This window comes from Syngnathoides biaculeatus, chromosome 8 (assembly GCF_019802595.1).
Source record: "Syngnathoides biaculeatus isolate LvHL_M chromosome 8, ASM1980259v1, whole genome shotgun sequence".
Classification (NCBI taxonomy): Eukaryota; Metazoa; Chordata; class Actinopteri; order Syngnathiformes; family Syngnathidae; genus Syngnathoides; species Syngnathoides biaculeatus.
In genome coordinates, this window is record NC_084647.1 from 24,794,843 (window position 1) to 24,814,301 (window position 19,459).

The window sequence follows — 19,459 nt, forward strand, 5'->3', positions numbered from 1 at the left end:
CCCTTTTTTCTTAATTACTATACGGTAGTATTTGGTATTTGTTTTTTTACACAAAATTTGGTACCTCGTTGATTTAAATTTTGTTGTTGTTGTATGTTACATTGCATTTTAACTTAGAGTAGTTTTCATAATCATCTTTGAACAAATGGATCTTGCGGCCTCACTTCTGCTTCTAGCTGCAGTATATACACGTATGCACATGGAAAAATCTCACAGACACTCATCTGTTTCTTTTCTTTATTGGGAGTCATATTCGGAACTTTTACAAGCTGCTGCTGCATCGATGTTTTCACAAAGAGAGAAGAGAATGCAACACTGGGGGAAAAAAACAATGAGCAGAGAACAAACACATGATTTTGGAAGGCACAAAATGTTTTTCATTGCTGTTGGCACATGCAGACACGACGAACGACACTTCACTTTGGCAGCAACGATGATATACACAGACCATAGAGGTCACATGACTTCAGATTTTTACACTAATTGCAGAGTCAAAAAGTCGCTGATGATGTTTGTTAATGATATTTGAGGCTACTGGCCTAAATAAACCCGATTTACGCCGAACACAAGTTAAAACACGAGAGCATCGCCTGGGCTCTGTGAAGACTTGCCGGGACAGTCCGGAGCTCTACGAAGCGTTAAAGTCCAGTGAAGAAAGCAAATGGGCGAGTCGACAGTCCACAGTAAATTGCCCGACCGGAAGACACGATGCCACATGATTAGCAATGAGTTGACGATGAATGTTGACACGGACTAATAAAGTCGACGGCAATCTTATTGTGGAGTAGTAATGTCGACTCATCGACGAGCTGATTTATCGGTTCCTTCCCATTAGTGACTTGTTGACGTCATGCTTTAAATATCATTACGGAGGAGTAAAGTCGACGGGATGACTAATCAACTAATTGGTCCGATCCCTATCAGCGACTTGTTAATCCATCCATCACGCTTTAAATATCTTTGTGGGGGAGTCACTAACTGAGCCAACCCCTATAAGTGAGTGACTACTCAATGTTCCAGTCTAAATGTCATTGTGGAGTAGTAAAGATGACTCATCAACTAGTTGACTAATCGGTTATACCCTATTCGATGTCACACTCAATACATTGTGGAGTTGTAAGGTACACTTGGCAGCTATCAAGTAATAAATTTGACTTGTATGAGTGTTTAGACAATGTCATTGTCTAAGCGTCATAGTGAAGTAGTAAAGTCGACTAGTCTGTCCAATTCCTAAGCCATACACACATGCACGCTCATACACACACCTTTGTTAGTGGACGCCACTTATGTTGTGTATTTTGCTCAGCTGACATAACGCACAAACATATGAGGCAACAGCATAACTCATTTCATGTGCAGTTTCTCTTAAATATCACTGAGATTAAATACATCTGCAGTCTTTAAATAGATTTTAAGTTAAACAATGGCGCAACGGTGGCTTGAGATGGAATCGCATCGGATCACTTCCACGTCTGTAAAGAAAAAGTTTTCTTTTAAATAATAATGGAGTACATTTAAAACAATAGCACAGTTTTTTTTTCTTCTTCTCAGCATTGTTTATGTGTTTTGGTTTTAAATAGCTGGTGACCGAAAGTTGGCTTCATGTACAGCCTCTTGATAGTTTTCCATAAAGATACTTTGATGGCTGACGTTTACGGCTATTGTAAAACAAAAATGACTGTGTCTACCCTTTTCCCACTGCACGGTATCCACTCATTTAACAAGCCAATGACTGAGAAGGAAAAAATTATTTTAGCACACCTCATAGCACAAGCGTATTGATGAGGATGCTTTTTGGAATTGCAACCAAAATTCATCGGAAAGGGTGGAAAAAGCTCAAATTTGCCCCAACACTGGATGTGTTTAAGATGGGTACACACATACAGCTTTTTAACATATTAAGATTATGCAAATGTTCAAAAAGCGAGATGCCCCACACATGACAAGCAAATACAATCTGCAAATATGTTTATTCTTTCTCTTTTCATGTGTGGTGTACTCGGCCCAACTTGGTGTTGACCAACCACAAGAATTTGTAGTGGCATGTATTGAACAAGTCGGAGTGATTGTTTAGTGAGCAGATGGGAGTGGAGAAATCCCTCTTAACACACCTCACACCACAGGATAATCGCTCAGGATAACCTTTGAGAAATATTTGACAATAGAACCTTTGTTGACTTTGACTGGAAAGCATTGAAAATGCACAAATTTGGCCCAGTTGTCCGTTATGAGGCTATTGTTCTGTATCTTCAATCGTAAACAATGAATCATTTTAATATGTACAATTGTCATCCCGACTGTTTTACAATCAGATCAAGGAGGGAAAATAACAACACTTCACACACACCATGATAATGGCTCAAAAATATCTTTTAGAGACAAGTGATAATTGAGCCTTTGTTGACTTTGATCGGAAGGGGGCAAAATAGACCGAAATTTGGGCCAATTTGGATTGTTTGTGTACTCCAATTTAACTTCTGTGTTACACTCCACAGTCTCAACTCGGATGAAACAGCCCTCAGTCAAAAGTTGTCACATTTTTGTTCATGCATTCAATTTTGTATGTTTTTCCCACCTTCCGGTACCGTGCAGTGAAAAAGTGCCACCATATTTTCTGACGTTTAAGCTTTTTGTTGGGATTTCCCTCACTGGAGAACCTCCTGCCATCATTTTCCTCCCCGGTTTCTCCTGCACGCTACCGGCACCCGCAGCCCTCCACCACCATGTCCTGGTAGTTCTTCAGCACCACGCGGTCCTGGGGGTCCAGGTAGAGCAGGGCGATGGGACTGAGGGAGGTGGGCACGCAGCAGGCCCGCGGCACGGCGCCGTTGACCGAGTTGACCAGCATCTGCACCATAGCGTGGCTGGAAGAATTCATGTGGTCGGCCAAGGGGAACCGGCATTCGCCCAGGCAGAAGAAGGCGTCGTAGCCACTGGGTGCGATGATCCACTTGTGCCAGCCCACGTCGTTAAAATCCACGTAGAGGGGATGGCGGCGGCAGCGATTGCGGGAGAGGCGCTTGAGCTTGGCCGCCCGTCCGCCGTTACGTTTAACCCTTCCCGTTTGGCCACCCAAACTCGGCATTTTATAGGTTTTAACATGGCCCCACTTTTGGTCTCTATTCCAACTTTTCCTGGGCACCCCACTAAGGTTCCTTTGGCTGTGTTTGACCAATGGCTCTCCCCGCCCGTCGTGACTATACGTCACCAGGAGGGGTCTCTCCTGGGCCCAGCTGTGCTCGTCCTGCCCCACTGATCTACACACCCTCAAGTGCTCGCCCTTGTGTTCCTCACCTGCCTCCCGACCGGTGCTGTTTTCTGGCACCACCTCTAGGAGAAAGGCAAGGTGGTCTGCTCCATTCAGGGCCAAATCGAAGAGTTCTGCATTCAGACTGAATGCCTCCCAGAGGCCGCCGGATGTATGACTTTGAGGTTCAGCGGCAAGGAGTCTGGTCTCGAGTAGGGTGGGGCGCGGGTCCTGTCGGTGCCCAGTGAGGTACAGGTTCAGTCTGTGTGGGCCGGGGCCTAAGGACGTGGTCCTAGCGGTACGCAAGAGGCGGAGTTCGGCGGAGAGGACCTTCTCATCCAGGGGGATGGAGGAAATATTGAAGGAGATGTACCCCCATTTGTGGTCCTCTGCTGTGAGGGGCTCTAGGAGAACACCAACAGAACAAACGTTGATTTAAAAAGACATAATTGCTTGATGGCTGGACTTTTTTTCTTCTTCTATAATTTAAACAGATAAACTCACTGGTCACAGTCTTAAAAACATCTGCAAATAGGAATAGAAATTCATGCATACATCTTGTACAGCACTAGCTATCACTATGATCGCAAGTGAGCTGACTTTGGATGAGAACAGCGGTACCCCCCCAGACTGTTCGGCAGTCAATCAGAGGGCACATGTATACAAATAACCTTTCACACTCACATTCATATTTATGGATAAATTAGAGTCTACAATTAACTTAAAAGATGTTTTGGGAATGAGTGAAGGAGTTGGAGTATCTGAAAAAAAACAACAACATGAGGACAACAACAAATTTTACACAAGAAGGCTGCAGCCTGGACCCTTAACTGCATAGCTGCTCGGCTGATATGCAAATCTGTCCCCCCAAAAAATAAAACAAAATGGGCCAAATAGAAATAAAGAAATTAAGGACTCATGGTTCAGTGGTTTATAATATAATGGAATGGGCACCCCTGATAAATAAATAAACAAATAATGAATACCCATCCATCCTTTTTCCAAACCGCTTGTCCTCACAAGGGGTCGTGGGAGCGCCGGAGCCTATCCCATCTATCATCGGGCAGGAGGCGGGGTACACCGTGAAATGGTTGCCAGCCAGATGAAGGATATAATGAATATCCATCCATCCATCCACCCATTTTCTTAGCCGCTTATCCTCACAAGGGTTGCGGGAGTGCTAGAGTCTATTCCAGCTGTCAACTGGCAGTAGGCGGGGTACAGCCTGAACTGGTTGCCAGTTAGTCGCAGGGCACATCGAGACAAACACCCGCACTCACAATCATACCTGGGAGCAATTTAGAGTGTCCAATTAATGTTGCATGTTTTTGGGATGTGGGCGGAAACTGGAGTGCCTGGAGAAAACCCACACAGGCACGGAGAGAACATGCAAACTCCACACAGACGGGTCCGGGATTGAATCCGGGACCTCAGAACTGTGAGGCCAATGCTTTCCAACTGAACAATATGCCGCCTATTATGAACATCTTACTAATAATAGTTAAAGCAACAAAACCAGGAACAATAATAATAATGAGAATAAAAGCAATAGAAATAGTACTGTATATAAAATATATGTTGAACATACATCCTGTATACACGTGTGTGTAGACATGTACTACAACAAACCATCTAATCTATTATGACGGTGCTTGGACCATCTGTCATGTTTTGATTGTTAAATGAGGCTGGTAAAAGATATCTGGAGCTGTCGTAAAGTAGATTTACACAACACCATAGGCTGATAAAAGAGAACATATAAACAGCTTCCATGGTGCGGTCCAAAGTTCTTTCGCTTGCTCTCATTTTGATACGATGCTCCGGTGACGGTGTAGCAGTGGCCTTACCGGTGTGGTGAAAACTGCGTACGGTGTTGGCCTGCTGCACGTGCTGGCTGGGGAAGCTGAAGGACGGGTCCTCCAGCAGGTGGTACTGCTGCTGGTGGAAGCGGTACATATCCATGAGGTACCGGGGGACCGGCACGCCAGGCCGAGGGTTGGGTTGCGAATGCAGTCCCAGGCGCCTCAGCAGCAGACTCTGGATGGTCTGAGCCAGGCCCGGTTCCGGGGGGAAACCGCTGGGCTGGGGCTCCGAAATGAAGGGCGCCGCGCCGGCCAGCCTGCCATTGTCGACCTCGCCGGTGTCACCCTGGCCGCCGGACGAGGTTTGAGGTAGCAGCAGGACCATGAGGAGCAGGAGGTTAGCAGGGAGCATTGTGAACCTAACATGAGGTGCAAGACACACAAGAAACATGACTTCATCGATAATTACGCTGGGAAATCTTGGGGAAAAGTCTTAACCGCGATTATGAAAAACCCCAGTTCAGCAAGCATCCATTTGTCTTTTTCTTTGGATTTTTGGTGATACTTCAAAATGACATCATGCAAGAGGTCAGCATATCATGTGATAATTCAGTACACAGCGGTTAAAAAAAAAAGTCAAGTTCAATTAACATACCATGCACGTTTTAGGATTTGTGCAGAAACTAGTGTGCCCAGAGAAAACCCACGCAAGCTCAGGGAGAGCACACAAACGCCACACAGGCGGAGCCAGGATTTGAACCCCAGTCCTCAGACCTGTGAGGTAGATGTACTAAACAGTTGTCCACTGTGCTGCCCCTACTCCAACAGCTGAATTTTTTTTTTTGTGATTAATCACAGGCACTTTAAATTTCAGGTCTATGCACTCGGATTTACTACAAATTTCATCCATCCACCCATTTTCTTTTTACTGCTTATCCTCACGGGGGACGCGGGGAGTGCCGGAGCCAGGGCACATCGAGACAAACAGCCGCACTCAGAATCATAGCTTGGGGCAATTGAGTGTCCAATTAATGTTGCATGTTCGTGGGATGTCGGAGGAAACTGGAGTGCCCGGAGGAAACATCCGTAGGCACGGAGAGAACATGCAAACTCCACACAGGCAGGTCCGGGATCAAACCTGGGACCTCAGAACTGTGAGGCCGACGCTTTACCAGCTGATCCACCATGCCGTCCCCCTTGAAAATATATTCTTTAAATCATTTGTGTTGCAAAAGCCACATTAGTGGTGGAAAATGGTTTATTTTGGTCTCATGTTTATGTATCACGTTAAAACTTGCATTTGAACAGTGGTGTGCAGACTTTTTACACCCACTATATATCACATGAGCTCAGCTCAGTAAGCCTCAAAGAATTACCTGTGGTTAACGTGGTTTTCTTTTTGCAACTTTTTCTGTCTCCCGTTATTCAAAAAGGACGTTTTGCAAGAAAGCAGCAAAGAACTCATGGAGAGTTCAGTTGAGCATTCGGCAAAGGATTCATTGCACCTTTTTGTCTTTCGGGTAAAAACTCATTGTATTGAAGAGCTTTTCATATTTGCTATGAGAAGCATCTGAAAAATTGGGGGTGAAGCCTATCATCCAACAAGCCTAACCCCGAAAAAGCATTTTTCTTATGACCTGTGACGCGAGCTGATTCACAAGAAGATGAGCTTGGCCGCCCCCTCCCCTCCCCACACACCTTTTTTTGTGTGTCAGCGCGGGAACGCGACCACAAACCGGGAGGTCACGCAATTACGACCGCAGCTATCAGCACACCACCGTGAAACAGATGTTAATAAGTCAACCGGTCATTAAAGTGTTAACAGCCCTCCTGAGGTGAAAATTGAGCTAAGGTGTAAAAAAAAAAAAAAAAAAAAAAGGCAAATGAAAGAAGCCAAACCAAAGAGGTGCACAACTTGAGAAAAAATGTTCCTTTAAAACAAACAATGTTTCCTTGTCTGCCCTACTTTATCTCTTTATGAGGCATCGAATCGGTTAAGGCCGAGATAAGACAGGCGTTTACGGCCACGGGCGAACACATAATGACGTCGTAATGGGCCACTAATCTGACCCCCCCCCTTTCAGAAAAGAGGTTACAGCGAGGCTGCAGGTGCGACCATATCTGTTTATGCTTTTATGCGTAGTGCGGGCCGCCCGACGCAGGGTTCAAAGGCCACGGGAGAAGCTGCGTGGGATTGTCGCCGGAGTGACAGCGGGCCCCGCCCGGCAGGGACCAATTCACCTGAGGCGAAGGGTGGCACGGAACAATTACAGACCAGACGCTTCTCCCTCGTTACTAAAAGCATGCTGAGGGCAAGCGCAGGGACATCTCGCCTGTAGTTTCCTCATTCTACTTAAAAAAACAAAAAACAAAAAACATGGAGAGGTTCAAAGGTTCACAGCACAAAGGGCGGGGCACTCACAGATTACACAACACACACACATGTCCAAGTACAAGAAAAAATACTGACAATAAACCTGTTATGGTAGCAGGGGGAAAAAATTAGATTATAGATTAAAAGTCAAGTAAAAATAAATACATAAATAAATAAACAAATACATAAACAAATAAAGAAATAAATGTGCTTTTTTTTTAAATATAGGGACATCGTTTCAAAAAGCTAAGTTATGTACTTTTTTCTGGAATAAACTCTGAATATTGTAAGAGTACCGCTGTAATATCATGAAAATGAAAGCCTATTGGTAGTCATTTGACCTGTGTAGGACATTGATATAGCAAGAAAATATCATATGTAATCAGTCACTGTGATTTGACAGGCGCACCATCGCACTCGCAAATTTGCACAGTCAGGCATGAAAAATCACACCCGAAAAATTTGTTACGACTAGAAATACATAAATTATTGAAAGACATTGCTTATTTTGTGTAGTGTTGACATTAATTTATGTGTTTATTTCATAAACATTGGTAACAAAACAAGCCTGATCTTAAACAATTAGTATTCACCCGGAAACAGGAAATGCAAGTTCGGTTAACTTGCATTTCCTGTTCCTACTGAGCATGTTCGGAAGTGATTCCAAAAGCACATGTTCCGAGCTCCTTCACGTACTGCGAGCACATTTATGTCGATAGTCATCAACATCATGAGCCACGTCAAATTCAATTACACTGAAAACATTTCTGGGATATAACACAGGTAATGTTTCAGAATCTAACTATAATAAGTACGAGATTGTGATTTACTTTGACTTGATCTAAATTCTAACGTGAGACTAGTCCGTCCATATATCTAAATGTGAATGTTAATTTTTCCCCGTGGTACCGCATTATCTTGGAGTTGAGAACTTTTCCCCTCTACATGCTTTAGGAAGATATAGATCATCTACTGCTAGCTTTCATCAATGGATTGACAATAGATACCGCTGTAAATTACGCTAGATTTGAACAATACATCATGATTGCCAACAGAAATGTTGGTTCCAATGTATCGCTAGCTTGTTGCCACTAACGCCGATTATGTTGAACTAAACCTTCAGCATTTTCAAAACATTGCGAGTATAGACCGTTTGTTTTTATTCCTTGACGGGCCAGCGCGTTTAACTTTTCTTCAAATTAAGTTTGTCAGATCAAGAATTTTTATTGATGAAAAATTTCAAATACTGTTTTACATCATGTTCTACTACTATCAGTTGAAATTGGAAATGATCATTTCTGAGTTTGAATTTTTCGTTTTCTTTTTTTATTTCTTGCGTATGTATTTTATTTTAAATTTACAGTTATGTTATATTAATCTGTGAACAACAAGTGTTGAAATGATGGGGTTTTTTTTGGTCCTAATTGCTTAACCTAACTGGTATTCCATCCCTAATCACACTGGCAAATTTATATCTGTGGGGATGACTGACCACACCTGTACATTTTTCAAAAATGAGTGAATGATATGTAATATTAGAAGAATAAATTATTGATGTGATGAGAAGAAAGTTGTAACCCCATTGAGAATGAAAGAGTGAATTTATTTGAATAAAATGGTAGTGTTGCAAGAAAATGTTGCCGTGAAATATGACGTTATATTAGAGGTTGTCATGATCCTGCCGCTTCAACACGAGCTGTGTGGGTGCCCGCGCGGCTGCACTAATTGGGAGGCACACACCTGTGCCTCATGCGGGCTGATCATCCCCCGTATATATAGGACCCGGTGAGGACTGGTCCTCCGCCAGTTCGTTGAGCTTCATGCCCCGTTCCAGCACTCTCGTTTCCCCGATTGAACCTGTGTGTACCGACCTCCGTCCGTTCTCCGACCAACCCCGTAAGCCTGACTCCTTCGAAACTTCTGCCTGCGTTGATTGTTTCCCCGTGTACCGACTCCTGCCTGTCCGCTCAACTGTTCTCTTTCCCCGACGTCACAACTACCGCTGCCGCACCGGACTGCCTGCTCGATCCCCAACCTCTGCATACAATAAACGAGTCTTTCTTGAACTACCTTGCGTCTTCCGAGTTCCTGCATTTGGGTCCTACCTCTCGTTCCGATGGGACGTGACAGAACGAACTGGCCATCACAGGACCCAGCAGGAAAGACCCGGCGTCGCCGGGACCGATGCAAGGTAGACCGTCTGCCGGAGGACCAAGCCTGTCCAATCCGGGTAGGCTCCCTGACGTCCTCCACTTCCGTGTCTTACGCTCCGCCAGCGAGGTATGAATACGTCCCGAACACGACCCGTCCGGCTCCTCATATTCTTCTGGACTCTGACTTTTCGAAATATGAGGAGGACCGTGATTTGTATGCCGGGCTGCCTGAGTACGACTCAGACGACTTTGATTTTGAGTCTCTTTGCCCGGCTTTTGATCCTAGTCAGTTTGCCCCGCCTTCCTGCGTTTCCAGCACCCGAGCGACTTCGCCCGGTAGATCCAAGTGCACCTATCGGTACGAGGGAACCCGCTTGGCCATCTACTCAGCACCTCCGCGTGGCGGCCAGAGGAGACGCCCCGGCCGGGCGCTCCCTGGTGTCTCTCGCTGCGCGGCAACGAAGACACTGTCCTCCCACTCCTCGCCGGCAACGGTGAGACCGGCAGACCCGCAGCTGGTGGCGAAGCTTCCAGCCCAGAGGGAGGAGGAGCCGCCAAACCACGGGGCGTTCTGTCGCGAAATGCGGGCGCAGTTAGAGAGGCAGAGCGCCGAATTGGCGGCTCTCACGGCCCGGGTCCGGCAACGATTGGCGAACCAGCCGAGTTTCGCTGACGTCGCAACGGCGACGGACAAACTGCTAACTCAGGTTCACGTTGCCGTGGAAACCAACCCGCCCCCTTGCCAAGTGAACGCCACAGTGGGAACAGACTCGCCACCTCAAGTGCACGTCGCAGTGTTGGCGGTTCCGAGCAGAGCTCACGCGGCAGTCGGAACTGACCCGCTCCCGAGACACGCCCACGTGTCAGTTTCAATGGATGCAGTGCAAGCTCACGTGGCAGTGGGGCCCGACCCTATGCCGCCTCACGTTGCTGTCCAGGAAGTGGCGACATCTCCACAGCCGCTTCTCGTCCGTGCTCTGGAGTGCCAGTGCCGACGGCCCGCGGACGTTCCCCGTTCCTGCTCTGTCGGCGACCGGCCCGCGGACGTTCCCCGTTCCTGCTCTGTCGGCGACCGGCCCGCGGACGTTTCCCGTTCCTGCTCTGTCAGCGACCGGCCCGCGGCTGCTCCCCGTTCCTGCTCTGTCGGCGACGGGCACGCCCTCACGTTCCTGTTCAGGAGGTGGCAACAGTTCCCCAGCCGCCTCACGCTCCCGTCCAGGAGGAGGTGGAGTTGGTGATGCTGCTGCCGCCTTCTCACGTTCCTGTCCAGGAGGCGGCGACGGGGTCGCTGTCTTCTCAAGTTGCTGTCCAGGAGGGGGCGGTACTGGCGCCGCCTTCTCAAGTTGCTGTCCAGGAGGGGGCGGTACTGGCGCCGCCTTCTCAAGTTGCTGTCCAGGAGGGGGCGGTACTGGCGCCGCCTTCTCACGTTGCTGTCCAGGAGGGGGCGGTATTGGCGCCGCCTTCTCACGTTGCTGTCCAGGAGGGGGCGGTACTGGCGCCGCCTTCTCACGTTGCTGTCCAGGAGGGGGCGGTACTGGCGCCGCCTTCTCACGTTGCTGTCCAGGAGGGGGCGGTACTGGCGCCGCCTTCTCACGTTCCTGTCCAGGAGGAGCTGGGGAGTTCTGTGGAGCCACCCAGGAGCTGGAGAGACTTCGGGGTGGCGGTCATGGCTCTGGTCCTGCTCTCCATCATCTTCTTCGCTCCTGAGTTCGCCCAGCCGCTTCAGGACCTGGCCTCGTTGGCGACCAATCCCTGGTCGTCTTGCAATGACGGCGTGGGAGGTTCTCGTCTGGAGCAGTGGCCTGCCTCATTCTGGTTCCTGCCTCGCCGTTTGGTTCCTCACTGAGGTCGTCCGCCCGAATCGCCCCGTGGGGACCCTGGTGCTTGGCGTCCGGGTCGTCCTCCTGACCTGTCCGCCCGGATGCCTCGTGTTTGGTGGCCTGGATGGCCACCAGTCTGGGGTTCAGGGGGGGCCGCTCATCTGTTCTCTTTCCCCGACATCACAACTACCGCTGCCGCACCGGACTGCCTGCTCGATCCCCGACCTCTGCATACAATAAACGAGTCTCTTCTTGAACTACCTTGCGTCTTCCGAGTTCCTGCATTTGGGTCCTACCTCTCGTTCCGATGGGACGTGACAGAGGTAGGCTTTCTAACCCCCATTATATAGACGTGATGTTGTGAGAATAAAACTGTAATATCATGTGATCTCACATTCAAGAAAATGTCATATTATGAGAAAAAAAGGAAATTCTCACAAGAATGAAGTCGTGTTTTTACGTTAAGTGGTAATGTTATGGGAAAATGTCGTAAATTATGACATAAAGCATGATAATAAAAAATCTCAAATTACGTGCTAGATAATTTTACGTGAATAAAATGGCACAGCTGTAAAAAAATGTCACAGTTTTATTTATGTAATGTCAAAAATTTATAATGGTCAGAAAATCGAATGAGAGTGTGTAAAATAAATTAAGAATTCAGTTTTCATTTCTTAAAAAGAGGGCCTCAATGTTACAAGAAGAAAATGCAAACTATTGTGTCATATTATTTCGTCAAATATAAGACTAATTAGACTAATTACTTTTGTAAAAAAAACAAAAAGACAAAAGATGTAATATTTTGAGAATAAAGCTGTAATTGCAGGCGAATGAAGTAGTAGTTGAATAGCAGTAAAATGTGACTGCGAAAATTTGTAATCTCATGACTAAGTTTTTCATTTTATTAGTTTAAGGGCATTATGCTGTGAGAAAAAAAAGTGAAAGGCTGCAAAGAAAAAGAAAAGTCATTCATTTGTGGGAATAAATTTGTCATGTTACCAAAAAAGTCAATTTAAAATCTTTTCATAAAGTATCGCATAGCTGTAACTTTCGAGGAAAGTTTTGTTTTTATAAGAAAAGGTGAAAAATATTAATTAATAATACACTGAATTCATATTATTAATAATATTAATATGAGAAACATTGGGAGAAAAAAAGTGAGAACATTTTAAAATGTAATCAGAGTAAAAGTGAATGCAAACAAAGTGACAGAACTGAGAGTAAAAGAACAATCTTACACAACCGTATACATATTTTTGAGATTTTTTTGTAGAATAAAGTCATAACGTCACAAGAATTAAGTCTAAACTTGAAACTACCCATGACTTTAGGTGGGGTCACGGGGGCAGCGACAGGGGGCAGGGAAGCCTATTTTTCCCTCTCCCCAACCACTTCATCCGGCTCCTTTCGGGGTGGATCCCGGGACCTTCCCGGACCAGGCAGGGAGCCCCTGCCTTCATTTCTATGCCCCTGACGTCGCTTTGTCGCCCTCTTTGCTTATCTGGCTTTCCCGAGCAGGTTACAATTCCAGTACAGTATACAGAATAAACATTCTTATGATGACCCCCAGATGATTCTTTTTTTGTCAACCAACATTCCTGTGGGATTTTTTTGTTTTTAAGCCATTGATGAATGTTTTCAGGCGAAGGTTTTCAGGTTGTGTCCGCCACAAGATAGATTGCACGTGACCCGACCTCCCTCAGCAGCAGGCGGTGGGGTGATAAACTCCTCATCCTCTCTTTTTATCTGTTTATTTCAACATGGCTTTTCCCCTTCCTCCCTCACTACAATCGTGTCCCCTTTACCTCAATGGCTTCTCCCCCTATTTGATTCTATTTTCCAACGCCTTATATGAATGGTGTTTTTGCGGAAGAGCGCGGCATACGGTCAGCCCCGAGTGTCACTGCAGCTGGCTGATTTATCCGCCGCCGCTGTCTTCATGTTACGCCTGATCCTCAACTTTCCCTTCCTGTTGCTCTTCCCGTGTTTCTTTTCCCAAATTCCTTCTCTCTCTCTCTCTCTCTCTCTCTCTCTCTCTCTCTTTCCGAATTCTCAGTTCTCCCGCGACAGCTAGATCACGCTCTGCTGTGCTTCGGAAGTCGAAAATTTCCTTCGCTTAAAATCGAGCCACTGAGAAATGGAATGGGCTAAGTCCTCTTGGCCATCTTTCAAACGATAACTATCGATCACAGTTACACTTTCTTAGTCACGTGACATCACATCCTAAAACAGCCTAACTGGATTGGCTGGCTGTTTGGTTCTAACCAGAAGTAATCCTGCCTAGTGGCAGGGACGCTGAATTTCACACAGCGAATTGTAGCAACTATTGAAAATGTGATCACTTTACATTTCAAATTCAAATCCTGTTTTCTGTGGCATTTCAAATTCAAATCCTGGTGGCACTATTTTACTTCCATCGATAACTCGTCTAAACAAGGGTTTGCTCCAAATTTGACGTATGGGAGGTAGTCCATTATTGCACTCAGCACCTTTCCTGATTCATTTGTGCAACACTGGGCCAACTCCCAATTCCAAACCAGGCTTCACCTTCTGCAAAAAAAAAAAAATGAAAGAAATCATAAAAGACTCGGAAAGTTAGTACTGTAGTGCTGTAGTCTGAATGCTAGTCCATCCGCATGTCGGTATGAGTGAATGTTATTTTCCATCTTTCATAAATTATATGTGTGACGGATGTTTGGACTTCGACCACTGTTGCGCTATTTTTATTATTAGTTTTTTAATCCCAGTGTGTTTCTTTTCCTTCATGCAATTGAGATGATGTTGACATGGAAACCAAGGTAGTGAAGTATAGATAAAAACTACCACAGTTGTGGATAAAAGTGCAAGCAATATGAGCAATATAAATACCCAAGATGATCAAATTCCAAAGTCATAATATTTGGCAAAAGGCCAAAATCGGAGGAAAACAACAATTTGCTCAATAAATATGAGCACTTGAATGAAGTAAAAAAAAAAAGTTGGGGATAAACTTTCAGACAAAAGGCCACATAAACGCAAAATGAAAATACTCACAAGGAGCGTGGAGCACACACACTCCCACCGAACGAACCGAGGAGTAAACAGCCAATCTGACCAGCTCCAGATCCTGACATCACTCACTAGGCCACTCCCCCTGAAAGCTGCATGACTACTACTATGATAATAATTACTGGTAGTGATTGACACTGTCAGACGCATTAAATTAACAATCAGTTTATTACTTTGCTGTGGATGTGCAATGTATCATATTGACAGGTGCTTTTTTTTTAAGGGTTAGCCCAGTGACAGGGTGAAAATATTAGAAACTGCTTCATTGTGATGATGATGAAAATGTTGTGGGAGTGTAGTTTAGTTTCATGAAACTATACTTAGAGTTAAGTTCAGTTGTATGGAACATTTACGTATGATACAGCTGCTATAATCTTTTAAAGCTGCTTTTGATGTATTTCGGGACATCTTTTGTTCATCCATCCATCCATCCATTTTCTTTGGCGCTTATCCTCACGAGGGTCGTGGAGAGTGCCGGGGCCTACCCCAGCTGTCCACAGGTAGGAGGCAGGGAACACTCTGAACTGGTTGCCAGCCAATTGCAGGGCACATGGAGACAAACAGCCGCACTCACAATCACACCTAGGGGCAATTTAGAGGCCAACTCTATACCAGCACCACCCACATTTTTTGTTCAATTTATGCAATACATATTAATTTAAATGTTATTGAAGTACACCCCGATTTAAGCTCTGTTACATCATGTTACAGTGGCCCTTGCCTTGTTTTTCATACACACTGTAGCGAGCTACTGTATTTGAACATTGGTACTTGGAGAGCAATGTTTTTTTTTTTTTTTTTAAGTTGGTATTTGTAAAAAGTATACAAACCACTGATGTACAGTATAAAGCTGCACTGTGGTTAACAGGAGGGAGCCCCCTTCCTCCTTCCCCGTCCCTCCCCTCACAACAAGCGTGGGTGGAAATATTGACATATCTCACTGGTGAGCCCGAGCGTCACGCCGCGTCTGACAGCTCGGCCCTATGTGAAAAACACAGACTGCCTGCTTTTCGCATTAATAACACGCCCAGCAGCGGCGGCGGTGGCAGCGGCCTCACGACGCGCTGGCTCAATTACCTGCTTGCTCTTTGAACTTATAACGGGAACAGTATTCAGGTAGCTTATAGCGCGCTGGAGTTTGGGTTTGAGTGAGTGCTGTCTTCGTATGCATGTGTGTGAGTTTTCCCAAGCGTGGCTAATGTCTTAAGCAGCACACATCCAGAGCGATGGGCGTATTTGGAACGCTTCAGCATGCCTCAATGTCAGGATCACCGAAAAATACCACTGGTGACACTTGTCATGAGAATGTATTCATAATTAAAATAATACAGTTTTATTGGGAGAGAAATGCTATCCAACTGCAAACTGCACCACTGATCGTCATAAGGTCCAATCATCCCATAACAGTCCCATAATGCACTGCAGTGGTTGGTGTGTTGTCAGTCCAGTAGTTATCCTCATTTATGTAGTCGCAAAATGTAGTTATTTCTTCTACAATTAATGTAAGTGAACCACCAAAGAACATTAGCGTGCTGGTTTCTTGACTGTACAGTGGCCTTTGAGGGTTAAAAAAAAATGTTGAGTAAAAGTATTTCAACTTCAATTCAAAATTGTAGTTCAACACAAAAGAAAAAAACTATATAACAACGTATAAAAGTATCAAAATCATTTTTTAATATAGAGATGAGGTAAGAAATGCCTTTCTAAACCCCATTTTCCACGTGTTTAATTCACCGGTATAAACGTAGCGGTCGGACTTTTAGATTTGAGCTACTGAAAATGAGCCATTCCACCATATTCTAATTTATTGAGATTGAAGTCAATTATAAAAGCATTACTGTATCTAATTTAACTGAGGTTGGGAAATGGTTTCGTAGCAAATTTCAATAATCATTTTCCCCCAAAATATATTTGTATTAAATGTCCATCCTAATAACCAATAAAAGAATGTTCCTACTGATTCCAGTCTCTCTCTCTCTCTTTTTTTAATTGATTGATTTGAATGATAAATTGCAATAGTTGCCGAGCGCTGTATGATTCCGCTTGGGTTTGGATTGCAAAATTCACCTCTGAGGTCTGTGCGCGTACTACTAACCTCCAGCTGTGTCGGGATGTACGCAGTGTCCATGGTTTATCCTTGAGCTCCAGTGTTCCGATCCCTCGGCTCTCCCTCCTGCTCCTTTTGGACAGAGTGGATTGTGTCAAGACTTTTTTTTTTTTTTTTTTTGCTTTTCTGAACTAAAGCAAGTGTCTGACTGCACGTAAAAACTCTACAAGTAAGTTGCGTAATGGTCCTTCCATGTTGTATCCAAAAGGTATCCGCACCTTTTGCCACCTGTGTGCGCTTGCGCAGGTGCTAATGTGTGCATGCAAAGACGCAGCACGAGTGGGAGTGAATGAATCAAGTCCCTGTTGGACCTCAACCCTCTCTTACTATATTGTCCCACTCCCTTCCATTACTGTCCCCGCCTCCCTTTCTCTCTTTTTTTTCTGTCTCTCTCTCTCTCCCTCTCTCTCCCTCTCCCTCTCTCTCTTTCTCTCACGCTCTCTTTGCTGCCTTTTCCGCCTCAAAGTCACCACCAGTTAAACTCATTCCATGCAGTTACTTACTCCCCTATGATAATGTCATAACCATCGTCCCCGACTGAACAAGCATATGCATTAAACGGATCCAAAATGTTGTTATGTGCTCCGTCTCTACAACACACCTACCTGCCGCGTTTCAATTGAGCCATTGCTGTGGGACAATGGCTCCTTCATTATAAATACGTGGCCCCCATAACTCTGAACGGGATTTGGTTATAATAAATAATAAAATCATCTGTATGAATGGATGAGTCAGCGGCCCGTGAAGTCAGCCCAGTTTGCGTTTGTGATTGGATGGAAGAAAGGTGGTGGTGGTGATGGGGGAGGGGGGGGGTGGGCTTGTGTTTGTTCACTATTATACGGGAGAAGCAAGGTGCACCCGTCCTTTGAGGAATTTGTATTCATGAAGTTGGCCCATGAGCAAACGTCTCTTTTGGATGCGTCGTGCCACGTATTACCGCTCGAAAACTCTTCTTATTCATCACGGCGCGCGCAAAACACGCCAACCACACATCAATCACATTGTTTTCCTGGAGAAGACAAAATGTTATCGGCCGCTCAATTCATTTCTGAGACAAAGAGAATGAAATGAAAGGATGTGATGAGCACATTTGGGATTTGCTCACCATCCGACAAACACTTCGAAGAAATTAAATACGAATGTGTTTCAAAGTTAAATACAATTGAACTGTAATTTCCAAATTGACTGTACAATACTGCAGTGATTGTTTAGGTGTGGCGTGAGTACCACGTGTGGTACACAAGCTTTCTCAAGTTCTTCCCAAAATAGTGATTAAATCAGATATAATTAAAAACGGACATTTAAATACAATCAAACAACTCCTGGTTGTTAGGTGCAACATGGCAGACAAAATTGTATTGGTCTATATTGAAGATTAAACACCCTAAAAGTCAAGTAATTTGGAAACTGACCAACATCATCGGTAGAATTATGTGTGTGTGTGTGTGGGGGGGGGGGTCAGGACATTTTGTGGCGACATCTGAGTTGAATATCCATCCATCCATTTTCTTTGCCACTTATCCTCACAAGGGTCGCGAGGGCTGCTGGAGCCTATCCCAGCTGTCAACGGGCAGGAGATGGTTTACACCCTAAACTGGTCGCCAGAAAATCGCAGTCACACCTAGTCACACTCCCAATCACACCTAGAGGCAATTTAGAGTGTCCAATTAATGTTGCATGTTTTTGGGATGTGGGAGGAAACTGGACTGCCCAGAGAAAACCCACGCAGGCACTGGAAGAACATGCAAAATCCACACAGGCAGGTCCAGGATTGAACCCGGGATCTTATTCTGAATTTATATAACATGTCTGAGCTTTATTGACGTAAAACTGTTTTAAATTAGCACTGCCTGGACAGCTTCAGTTTGGTGTGGTGTTATTTATCTTCACATAGCATACCACATTTTAGCTTAGTTTAGCATTGCAGCACTTAGCAATACATTATACTGGCGTTCCGCATCCTTTCTTAATTATTTTACCTCATATTTGCAAAGTGTTCCATCTCGTCGGTCAACAAATCACAGTTTCTATCTCGTATACCTTAAAACAACTGAGGAACATGTAAAATAGTGCATAGCTCCAGAATGAGAGCCCAATAGGTGCTCCATTGGTTCACTTGTTGAGTCACCCTGTATGGTCATAAAGCATACAGAAAGTTGAAACATAAGGCTGACATCTTAATATCACATTTATGACCCCCCACTTTTAATCTCAATTAAGCCGTCGTACCTTTAATAACTACTACTCATGGTGTTATTATTATGAACACAGTAATCAGTTGAACCATTTAAAGGACAAATTGAGCTGCAAGCTGAAACTCTTGAGTGCATTACTAGCGACAGGACATTCTTCCACATGGGATCTGCGGCTCTACGAACTGCTGTCTGCTCCTCCGCCTCCTCCTCCTCCTCCTCCTCCTCTTCCTCGTCCTTCCAAACGCGAGGCGCTTCCAGCCTCCAGGTTTCCCATCCTCTGGAAAAGACGTCTGCCCCTGCCTCGTCCCGTCGACTTCCGCTGACGGGGGTGGAGAGAAACTTTTCAGCGCCCTCCTTGCAAGGCTATCCGCTCCTGCTGCCTCCAAGAATACACTACAGAATCCAAACAGTACTTTTGTTGTTTGAAAAAAAAAAAAAAAGATGTCCAGTGATGTAAACTGCTTCGATGCAAGGCATAATTTACATTTCAATAGTTGATAAAAAGAAACATGGTTGAAATTCAGACTAAGCTGCGATTAATGGAATGAAGTGGAATGGTTACATCACAATTCAGAGGATTTACATCAAATCTCAGCACGGAAGTGGGAAGATCCTGGGCCACGTTCAAGCGACGGCCTGACTACACATCATGTATAAACACCTCCATTCCCTGTGATGTGACCCCCCTGCAATCAGATGACTGAACTTTTGCA

General features: G+C 45.1%; 1 protein-coding gene across 1 annotated transcript; it reads right to left on the bottom strand.

The window, feature by feature from the left end:
- Positions 1-223: 223 nt before the first annotated feature.
- Positions 224-16,863, bottom strand: bmp16 (bone morphogenetic protein 16). Its single transcript, XM_061828330.1, has 3 exons — positions 16,540-16,863; positions 5,095-5,468; positions 224-3,651 (listed from the first exon to the last, which is right to left on the bottom strand). Exons 2-3 carry the CDS (start codon positions 5,459-5,461, stop codon positions 2,696-2,698), a joined length of 1,323 nt encoding a protein of 440 aa, XP_061684314.1. The 5' UTR covers positions 5,462-5,468; positions 16,540-16,863; the 3' UTR covers positions 224-2,695.
- Positions 16,864-19,459: the final 2,596 nt, after the last annotated feature.